The sequence below is a fragment of the Myxine glutinosa genome, chromosome 1, assembly GCF_964187855.1.
Source record: "Myxine glutinosa chromosome 1, kmMyxGlut1.1, whole genome shotgun sequence".
NCBI lineage: Eukaryota > Metazoa > Chordata > Myxini > Myxiniformes > Myxinidae > Myxine > Myxine glutinosa.
Genome location: NC_136261.1, coordinates 378,905,265 through 378,916,317, shown reverse-complemented (window position 1 = coordinate 378,916,317; position 11,053 = coordinate 378,905,265). Strand labels below are relative to the sequence as shown.

The 11,053-nt window shown below is 52.7% G+C and overlaps 1 protein-coding gene across 2 annotated transcripts; it reads right to left on the bottom strand.

Moving 5' to 3' along the window:
• Positions 1 to 218: 218 nt before the first annotated feature.
• Positions 219 to 3,849, bottom strand: LOC144889549 (tripartite motif-containing protein 16-like). Of its 2 annotated transcripts, none has more exons than XM_078770232.1 (3): positions 3,247 to 3,849; positions 2,126 to 2,787; positions 219 to 409 (listed from the first exon to the last, which is right to left on the bottom strand). In XM_078770232.1, the coding sequence occupies exons 2-3, from the start codon at positions 2,519 to 2,521 to the stop codon at positions 224 to 226; spliced, it is 582 nt and encodes a 193-aa protein (XP_078626358.1). In that variant the 5' UTR covers positions 2,522 to 2,787; positions 3,247 to 3,849; the 3' UTR covers positions 219 to 223. The 2 variants fall into 2 exon arrangements, 1 of the variants encoding a protein (XP_078626358.1); XR_013621862.1 differs by lacking the exon at positions 3,247 to 3,849 and adding an exon at positions 3,043 to 3,072 and having other exon boundaries at positions 224 to 409.
• Positions 3,850 to 11,053: the final 7,204 nt, after the last annotated feature.

Sequence of the window (11,053 nt, the reverse complement as noted above, 5' to 3'; positions counted from 1 at the left end):
TGGCAGGAACACATTGGCCAAGGTGTTGGCTCAGACATACACATACAAACACGCATACACATGTACATATTATATTGTTGGATTGTTTGGTTGTTTATTTACATTATTAATTAATTGTTAGTTATTTCAGTTCTAAAATTTGTGTTATCGGGAATCCCTACATAAAACAACCATTGCTTATTAGAAGAGAAACATAACGGCGTAAGTGAGCACATCACTCGAGTCAATTCATTTTTTTAATGGGGAAGGGGTGGGGGCATGGGGTGGGGGCATGACCCTTTTCCAAGAATTCCCATTCCTTAGTGATTCCCACCTCTGTTTTCTGTTCCTCTTCCTGAACCTGCTGTAGTTGGGATGCAACGCTCTGCAACGACTCCGATACACGAGGATACTTTGCAGCCACAACATCCTGCACAAAACAAAGAAGCAACAGAAGTGAAGAATCGTGAACATGAGGGGAGAGGGTTGCATGTGTGTGTGTGTGTCTGGGTAGGGGCAAAGGGTTGAGGGGGGAATGAGGAGGTGTACCTGCATCCGTCTGCTTTACTAAAACACCTTTTTACATCTATCTATAATTCCAGTAATCTCTGTACGTTTGTACGTTTGTACGTTTGTCTGTCTGTGACCGCTGTTTCTCGACAACCACGGGTCCGATATACTTTTAACTTGCCAGGTATATTGCTGGGGACCCGAGGATGTGCCTTTTCAAGGTTTCATATTAATCGGACAATTACTTACCGAGCTATGTACAAAAAACGATTCAACCAATCAGAGAGCAGCGAACGATCGCGTGTGCCGGCGTTGCGAATGGACCAAACCATTCCATGTAAATAGAGGGGGGGGGTTCTGTGGTCGTTGCGAATGGACGAAACCATTTCATGTAAATAGAGGGGGGGGGATTGTCACTGTACTCGCAAGCCGTTCGCCGTTCGCTTTGGCGTTGCGAATGGACCAAACCATTTCATGTAAATAGAGGGGGGGGATATAATTTTAGATAGATATATAGTACGGGCATATATATAGTACGGGCATGCCCTAGTCTATCTATAATTCCAGTAATCTCTGTATGTGTGTTTGTTTGTTTGTCTGTGACCGCTGTTTCTCGACAACCACGGGTCCGATATACTTTAAACTTGCCAGGTATATTGCTGGGGACCCGAGGATGTGCCTTTTCAAGGTTTCATATTAATCGGACAATTACTTACCGAGCTATGTCCAAAAAACGATTCAACCAATCAGAGAGCAGCGAGCTATCGCGTGTGCCGAACGTGGCGAACACACTCTGCCTCGGACGGCACATTTGAGAGCGTATTCATTTATTTCACGTTGGCAAACTATGTTGCCGCTATGTTGGCGTTAAACTATGTTTTAAAACTAATTAAAACCATTTCATGTAAATAGAGGGGGGGGGGGGGGGGTTGTCACTGTACTCGCAAGCCGTTCGCCGTTCGCTTTGGCGTTGCGAATGGACCAAAACATTTCATGAACCAAACCATTTCATGTAAAGCGTTCGCCGTTCGCTTTGGCGTTGCGAACGGACCAAAACATTTCATGGACCAAACCATTTCATGTAAATAGAGGGGGGGGGGGGATTGTCACCGTACTCGCACCCACGTACCCACGTACCCACGTACGGGCATTGCACCCACGTACGGGCATGCCCTAGTTTATGGAAATTCCACGATGATTAATCTTTCTTTAGCCTCCATTAGTGTTCAACCTAAAAAATTAAGTATCTCAGGGCCATGAACATTCTTCCTTATTCCAAAACAACCTTCTTTCGGTGGTCTTTAGCTATCATCACGTTGATGCAAAATTAACAATTTCACCTTTTTATCAGTTGTTCACCTGAAAAAGCTTATTCATTCCCCTTCATGGTTTCTGCAGGTGAATGATTAACAACAGCACATGATAAATTATTCAGATGGGACATTCATTCCCTGAAATCCCACATTTGTGAGGAATATTTTGCTCCCATGATGTAACAAGATTATCAGAAATGGATAATTTCCAATCGGAGAGTTTAAAAAAAGTTCAGACCGATACACAAGCCTCCTCCATGAATAAAAAATTATATGGATACAATACAAACAATAACCATTTTTTTTCCCACTGATTTACTCACCTTTAGTTCAGCATGAGCAATCTCCACACCAACAACGTTGTGGTTCGAATGTTTTCCACACGTGCACGTGACGCCCATCAAGATCCCATCATCCTTACAGTAGAGTAGGATTGGCTTTCCGTACTTGATGAATCCTTGTTCCTCAATCTTCACTCCTGGATCCACCAGTTTGTGCCCTTTCTGTTGATGAGGCTTCAGGTGTTGCTCACAGCAGAGGATCTCACAAGGTACACACCTCTTGGATGCCTCTCGATAACAATGCTGACAGTAACTCTCAGAGCCCTCTGATTTCACATCTCCAAGTTCTGCATGTCGGACGTCAACCCCCAACACAACCTTTCTCTTTTTCAACTTCATCTTTTCCACCAAGTTGGCAATGATCACATTCTCCTTCATTTTTGGTTTTTGTAGAAAAACCTCAGGACAATTTGGACAAACGTAACATTTATCTTCCTCCCCGTTCTCCCAGGATGTCTCTAAACACACACGACAAAACGAGTGGCCGCATGGCAAAGCGATGGGCTCCTTGTAGAGGTCAAAGCACACTGGGCATGCGAGTATGTCCAAGCTATCTACAATATCAGAAAATGCAGAAGAAGAAGAAGAGAAGAAGCAATCTCCTTGGGGTCAGAAAAGAGTGTGAAGCAAAGTTGAATTGAAACCTGCAAATGGAGATTGAAAATTAGAAAAACTAAAGTAATGAAAAAGCAAGTATGTTAACAAAAATAACAATTAGGTTTGGAAAATTCATTCCAGGTATTAAATGAAAAAGTACAATCTGGATAAGAAGCCAATCAGAAGGTGCGCTCGATCATAACAAACACAGGTAACAGAACAGAGTGCCAGGTTTCTCATGACAATATACTTGTGTCGACAAACACAGAAACAGAGATTATGTGATTTCACGAGTGCACAACCTGATCTATGACTGAATGAGAGTGAGTAAAACGAAGCTCGAAAGGTACACCTGGGTCCTGGTATCATAACATTGGTACAACTAGGGCATGCCCGTACTATATCTATATCTAAAATTATATCCCCCCCCCCTCTATTTACATGAAATGGTTTGGTCCAAAGCGAACGGCTTGCGAGTACGGTGACAATCCCCCCCCTCTATTTACATGAAATGGTTTGGTCCAAAGCGAACGGCTTGCGGAGTTTGGTAAAGAAATCGCCATAGCGTGCCCAAACGCGCAGGAAAGCGAAAGAATCGCAAATTTAAGGAAATGCCCGTACTTCCGTAAGGAAGAGAAAAAAAATGAAAAGGAAAAACATTCCAAACCGCGAGGGAAAACAACACGGCACGTCGACACAACAACGTGTCCTGTGATTGGCCGTACGTGGCTGCCAGTAGCTGCCCCCAAAAAAAAGCTTTCACCGTCCGGCGACTGAATTTAAGGGGAAAAATAAAACGCTCTTCGCTTAAAACAACGCCCTTCGCTCTGACTGAATTGGGACAATGTTTTTATGTTTTTAATTGAATTACTATCCGTAATGGCGCACGCTCTCACGGGAGCTCCGGAAGGTCGTATATCGCAGTTACGATGAATCACAAATTAGTTTTTATTAGTTTTAAAACATAGTTTAACACCAACATAGCGCCAACATAGTTTGCAAACGTGAAATAAATGAATACGCTCTCAAATGTGCCATCCGAGGCAGAGTGTGTTCGCCACGTTCGGCACACGTGATAGCTCGCTGCTCTCTGATTGGTTGAATCGTTTTTTGGACATAGCTCGGTAACTACTTCTGCGATTAATTTAAAACCTTGAAAAGGCACATCCTCGGGTCCCCAGCAATATACCTGGCAAGTTTCAAGTATATCGGACCCGTGGTTGTCGAGAAACAGCGGTCACAGACAAACAAACACACACACACACAGACACACAGACACACACACACACACACACACACACACACACACACACACACACACACACACACACACACACACACACACACACAGAGATTGCTGGAATTATAGATAGATGGACATTTCAACTCATGCAGGATAAGTGATGATTGAATATGTGAAACAGTTTTCTTATCATGCTTGTATCATTGCCTTGACACAAAATTTAATGGATAATTTGATGACAGAAGGCAAAAAACGATTAGATGAAAAAATAATCCAATGCTAAATCTGAAAATGATCTCTCAGATCTCACAGACGAGGTGACATTTGTGTGCATCGGTGCTGTGTGGACCAGAGAGAGCGCTATGAACCTTTAGTCCCTCTGTGGGAGCAGCGTGGCTGTACAGGGCACTCAGGCACAGGACAGGACATGTGTGTACGTTAAATGGATTAAAAAGGAAAGATGATGCTAAAGCGCGGCGTTACGCGCACTGCTTGCGAGCAAGGAGGAAGCGGACAAGCGGTAACTTATAAGCGTCTTTATTTCAGGAGCTCACTGTAACACTGGCGCGCTCCGGGCTGCGCGCCCGGTGTATATCATGAGGCCACGCCTACCCCTCGGGTGTGGCCACCGCCCACTTGGTGCGCGGAATGATGTCACCACGCCAGTGAGCTTTTGTGTCCGCCACACGCGCCCCCCCAGAATTCCCGCGCACCTGGAGGGCCAGTTTGTTGGGCAGACGAATGACCCGGCCGAAGCGCCCCATGGCGATCGGCGGCGTCCGGGGTGCAGGGATGCCAGGTGGGATTCCCCTGGCTGCCCCTGGGATGGGTGCAGGACCGGGGGGCGGCGTGGCGGCGGGGCTGGGCGGTGCCGGGGGTCCGCCCGCAGGGGGGCGGCCCCGACGTGGGGGTCGGGCCACTGGCGGTGGATGGTCCACGTCGAGGTGGGCCGGCTTGAGGCAGTCTACCGAAACGCAGTCAGGAGTACCGCCGATGTCCAGGGTGAAGTGCTTCACCCCGGTCTCCAGCACGCGGAAAGGCCCGTCGTATGGTGGCTGCAGTGGTGTCCGGTGGGCATCGTGGCGGACGAAGACGTACTCCCCCGTGCGAAGCTCTGGGGCGACGTGCGTCGGTGGGTGCCCATGGCATGCCGTTGGCACCGGGGCGAACCTCTGGGCGGTCTCTTGCAGAGCGGAGCGCTGCTGTGCCGCGGACCATGGTGCCGTGGAGTCGGGGAGGAACTCGCCCGGCACCCGCAGCGGTTGCCCGTAGACCAACTCTGCCGCGGATGCGCGCAGGTCCTCCTTGGGCGCCGTCCGGAGGCCCAGCATGACCCAGGGGAGCCTGTCGACCCAGCCACCGTCGCGGAGGGTGGCCCGGAGCGCGGCCTTCAATGAGCGGTGAAATCGCTCACACAGGCCATTAGCCTGGGGGTGGTAGGCCGTGGTTCGGTGCAGCCGGACCCTGAGCCCCTGCGCGACCGCCCCCCAGAGCTCCGAGGTGAACTGGGGGCCGCGGTCGGACGAGATGTCTGAGGGGGCGCCGAACCGGGCGACCCAGGTGGCGATAAAGCCTGCGCGACATCGGCCGCCATTGTCGACGCCAAGGGCACGGCCTCCGGCCACCGGGTGGTGCGGTCCACCATGGTGAGGACGTAGGTGAAACCCCGCGAGGGGGGCAGAGGTCCCACCAGGTCCACGTGGACGTGGTCAAACCGGCGTTCCGGCACCGTGAACGGGGCCAACGGGGCCTGGGTGTGCCGGTGCACCTTGGCACGCTGGCACGCGAGGCACGTCCTGGCCCAGCCGCGGACGGCCTTCCGGAGGCCATGCCAGACGAACTTGTCGGCGATCAGCCTTTGGGAGGCCCTCGCGCCCGGGTGGGACAGGCCGTGGATGGCGTCAAACACCTGGCGCTGCCAGCCCGCGGGCACGATGGGGCGAGGACGCCCGAGGGAGATGTCGCACAAGAGGGCCGCGCCCGCGCCGTCGAACGCCACCTCGGTGACGCGGAGGCCCGTGACGGCGGTCCGCAAGGCCTGGACGTCGAGGTCAGCGGCCTGGTCCGCTGCCATCCGGGCATAGTCGATTCCGAGGTGGACTGCGTGGGCGACGGCCCGGGAAAGGCAATCCGCCACCGGGTTGTCCTTCCCCGCGACGTGCTGGATGTCCGTCGTGTACTCGGACACCGCCGAGAGGTGACGCTGCTGCCGGGCCGACCACGGCTCAGTGACCTTGCCCATCTTGAAGATCAGCGGCTTGTGGTCGACGAAGGCAGTGAACGCACGGCCCTCGAGCAGATGGCGGAAGTGCCTGACCGCCAAGTGAAGCCCGAGCAACTCGCGGTCGAAGGTACTGTAACGGCGTTCGGGCGGGCGAAGCTGCCGGCTAAAGAACGCCAGTGGTTGCCAAGCTCCACGCACCCATTGCTCGTGCACCGCGCCCACCGCGTAGTCCGAGGCATCGGTGGTGAGGGCGATCGGTGCATCGGGCGCCGGGTGCGCGAGCATGGTGGCGTTAGCCAAAGTGAGCTTCGCGCCCGTGAATGCCGTGTCCATCTGCTCAGTCCAGGTAACGTCGCCTTTGCCCGGCTTACCTCGGAGAGCTTCGTGCAGGGGGCGGAGGAGCTGGGCGATATGGAGCAGTAACCGATGGTAAAAGTTCACCATGCCCAGGAACTCCTGCAGCCCTCTGATCGTGCGGGGGCACGGAAACCCCTTCACCGCCTCCACCTTGGCCGGCAGGGGGACGGCTCCGTGCCTGGTGACACGGTGCCCCAGAAAATCGATTATGGTGGCGCCGAACCGGCACTTTGCGGGGTTCACAATCAGGCCATGCTGGCCCAGGCGTTCGAAGAGCGTGCGGAGGTGGCGTAGGTGCTCTTCGCGGGACGCGCTGGCGACGAGGATATCGTCCAGGTAGACGTAGACAAAATCCAAGTCACGCAGGATGCTGTCCATCAGTCGCTGGAACGCCTGAGCTGCATTCTTCAGACCGAAGGGCATGCGCAGGAACTCGAAGAGTCCGAATGGCGTGATGACCGCCGTCTTTGGGACGTCCTCCGGCCTGACGGGGACCTGATGTTAGCCGCGTATGAGGTCCACCTTCGAGAAGAAGGACATGCCCGCCAAACGGGCGGAAAAGTCATGAATGTGGGGGACGGGGTAGCGGTTGGGAGTCGTGGCGTCATTGAGACGGCGATAGTCCCCGCAGGGTCGCCATCCCCCGCCGGGCTTCGGCACGATATGCAGCGGCGACGCCCAAGCGCTCTCTGAGCACCGAACGATGCCGAGTCGCTCCAGGGTAGCGAACTCCGCTCTTGCCACCGCCAGCTTCGTCGGCTCGAGGTGGCGTGCCCGGGCGTAAACCGGTGGCCCGACGGTGGGGATGTGATGGGCCACCCTGTGCTTGACGGCCCCCGCCGAGAAGGTGGGCCGCGTGAGGGCCGGGAAGCCGGTGAGGAGGCGGGTGAATGCGTCTGCTGCCAGAAGCATACAGACCAACGTGGCCGGAACCGAACCATTCGGCAAGCCGCTTGGCAAGCCGCTCGTTGAGCTGGGCAACGCACAAGCGAGCGAGCTGAATGTCTCGGCCTGGACAAGACGTCTGCGCTTGACGTCAACCAGGAGCCCATTAGCGCACAGGAAGTCCGCGCCAAGCAGTGCCATGGGCACGTCGGCGGTGACGAACGTCCATCGGAAAACCTGCCCTCCGAACCGCAGAGAGAGGCAGCATTTTCCGTACGTACGGATGGGCGTCCCGTTCGCGGCAAGCAGCGCGGGGCTCCCACCCACGGCGTGCTTGTCTGAAGTGCCGGCGGGAACGACACTCACCTGCGCTCCCGTGTCGCACAGGTAACGGCGCCCAGAGAAGGTGTCTGTTATGAACAGCAGGCTGCTCGAACGGCCGGCGCTCATCGCCACTATTGAGCGCTGGCCCGGGTGTTTCCCGACCTGTTGAAGGAGCATGGCGGATGACACTGCCGAGCTTCGTGGCCGAACTTGGCGTGGAACCAGCACCAGGTGGTGGAGCTGGAGGAGCGCGGCTGGCTCCGCCAGGCCGGTGGAGTTGGTGGGTTTCCCCGCGGTGGCGGTTTTCGCCGCGGCGGTGGGCGGGGCGTGGCGGCGGTCACGAGGTGCGTATCAGCATGCTGTGTATGCTGTATAAGCTGATGCTGTGGATCAGCAGCAGCATCAGCAGCATCAGCCACGAGGGCCGTGACGGCCACGCCGACTCTCGCCCGCGTGTCCGAAGCGGCGAAGTACTTGTCCGCCTCGGCTGCCAATGCTCGGGGTTCCGTTAGCCCGGTCCCGGCCAACGCGAGGCGAACCTGCGCTGGAAGTTGGCGACAGAAAAGCGCCCGGAATAGAGAACCGGGGGCTTCGTCGCCCAACAGTGACAGCATATGGTCCATTCGGACCGACGGGCGCGTGTCACCGAGCTCGGTGAGATCCAGGAGGCGGTCGACCCGTGCGTCGTCCGTGAGGCCGAACGTGGCTAGGAGTAGCCGCTTGAGTGCCTCGTACTTGTGGCCGTCCGGTGGGTGGCGAAGGACGGACACAACTCGAGCGGCCGTGCCGGGCCCGAGGGAGGCGACGACGTGGCAATAGCGCGTGTCATCGCCGGTGAGGCGCCGAAGCTGAAATTGGGCTTCGGCCTGGACGAACCAGACTTCGGCCTGAGCCTCCCAAAATTCGGGAAGTTTGATGAAGTTGGCCATGGCAATGGCGTCGCGTGTGGAAGGATCGCTCCGGCAGATCCAACGTCGAGGGGGTCACCAGTAAAGCGCGGCGTTACGCGCGCTGCTTGCGAGCAAGGAGGAAGCGGACAAGCGGTAACTTATAAGCGTCTTTATTTCAGGAGCTCACTGTAACACTGGCGCGCTCCGGGCTGCGCGCCCGGTGTATATCATGAGGCCACGCCTACCCCTCGGGCGTGGCCACCGCCCACTTGGTGCACGGAATGATGTCACCACACCAGTGGGCTTTTGTGTCCGCCACAATGCAATCAAAAAGGTTTGAGGATAACCGATATAGGCAGGATGTGTGTGTACGTTATTTTTAATAGGATGAGAGAATCACAAAACAGAGGGATTGTGGGTAATAGTTGAACTACTCGGTGTTAATAAACATACATGAAGAATGTTGTGAAATTGAGTAATGAAGATCAGGGTTCAGTGAGAAATGCATTTATTTCTAATCTGCACAAGATGGAGGTTCATGGAAGAGTGGGGTGATAAAGGGTAGAGGGACAATATACTGACAGGAGGACAATGTTTGGACACAAAGGGAATGAACAAACAGAAAAAGTGGAAAAGAGGAGGTGAGGAAACAGTAACTTATAATTAAGAGGGTTGGATTATTTGGGTTTACAATGGGATGGAGGAGGAGTGAAGAATGAGGTCGAGGTTGGGGATGGCATGGATTAAATCTCTGTGAAAAGGTGTCATTAGATCATTGAAAAGCAGGTTCTTTATTCTGCTAAAGTCACCAAACCGTCCCGGTTGTGCCATTTGAATCCGGCGACTCGTGTCAAAAGGACCGTGATGATCAAGCATTTCAAAGACCCCTACCGGATCCTCATTTCCGAAGCCGCATTACTGTGCAGGTGTGGGTCTCTAAATAAGGGGAGAGTTGCGTGAATAGGGGATACTGGACAGACCTCATCAGGGCAAAGTGAGTGCAATCCTATACAGCAACAATCGGCCTTTAACAGGATATGTTAAGCCACCAGATCAAACAGTAGAGTTAGATTGGATTTCCGATCGGTCCCTCATACGCTACGAGTGTAGCATGCCATAATGAGGGCGAAATCTAGATCGACATCTCTGCCTTTGTCTATTTGTGACCATATAACTTTAATCTCAGTCTGAAAAGACTTGAGTACCACACGGATACCTCCTAGTTTGGAGGTGATGTGTTGGTATAATTTATGTACATGACGTCAGTGTCATGTCATTGGGTTGGTGTGTTTCCTTAGTTAACTTTGATCTGATTGCTGGTTTCAGATGATTTTTAAGGTCTCAGTATGATGCACTGGTGATTGTGGTCCCTCTGGGCATGTAATGCTCTACAAGTGGTCCTCGGCTATCCCAGAAGAGCATCAGCATCACTTTTACAGCGAATGCCTGTGTGCGAAATTTTTTGGGCTTTGGTGAAGTTGAATGGCACCACTCTTTGCTTGCCCTCTTCGTTTCTGGCTGAAAGTAGTGGACCCAGCTTTCATCCCCAGTCACTACGCGCTGTAAGAAGGCGTCGCCTTCTGTTTCGTACCATCGCAAAAGTTCTTCACATGCGTCCACTCGCTGTTCTTTCAGTTCGGTGTGAGTTGTCTAGGCACCCACCTTGCAGACACTTTGCGGAACCCCAGCACGTTGTGAATGATATGGTGTGCTGAACCATGGCTAATGTTCAATTTGGAGACCACTTCATCCAGCGTAATGCGACGGTTTTCCCTTAGCAGGCGCTCAACTCCTGCAACCATTTCTGGTGTGTCGGCTGTGTGAGGACGGCCCGAACGAGCAGCGTCTGCCACACTGGACACTACACTTTTAAACTTCCTGTCCCAGTCGTACACCTGCTGCAGCGATAAACATCCATCACCTTGTTGCATCTTCATTCTGTGATGTATTTCACTGGGATTCACACCCTCACTTCCAAAGAAACAGATGACAGAACGTTGCTCTGCCCTGGTGCATGATTCTAAGGGAGCCACCATCTTGGAACTGCTCCACTGACTCATACGCTCAATGTTGCTGAATCTAAAACAGGCAAAACATGACTCTTACCCATAGATATAACATATGTCGTCTTCAACTACACAAATTACATTCTCGAATTTATAATCGCCATTTTAAGGTTACTTATTGACTGGCCCTCATATAAATATATACATATATAAAAAACATACATATTATAAAACATATATATATATATATATTGTTGCGGTTTTCAGTTTGTACAGTGAGTCTAATAAAGGTTAAAATTTGACCCTCATAGTTAGTCACACAAGCAACATGTAGCCTCGCAGTAGTATAGTTATGTCTTAGTATTTGTAAGCTTAGTTCCTTTC

Coding starts and splice junctions, on each gene's coding strand:
- LOC144889549 (XM_078770232.1), bottom strand. CDS start 2,521: ATGAAGGAGAATGTGATCATTGCCAACTTGGTGGAAAAGATGAAGTTG. Junction 410..2,125: donor TTGCTCATGCTGAACTAAAG/GTGAGTAAATCA, acceptor TGTTTTGTGCAG/GATGTTGTGGCTGCAAAGTA.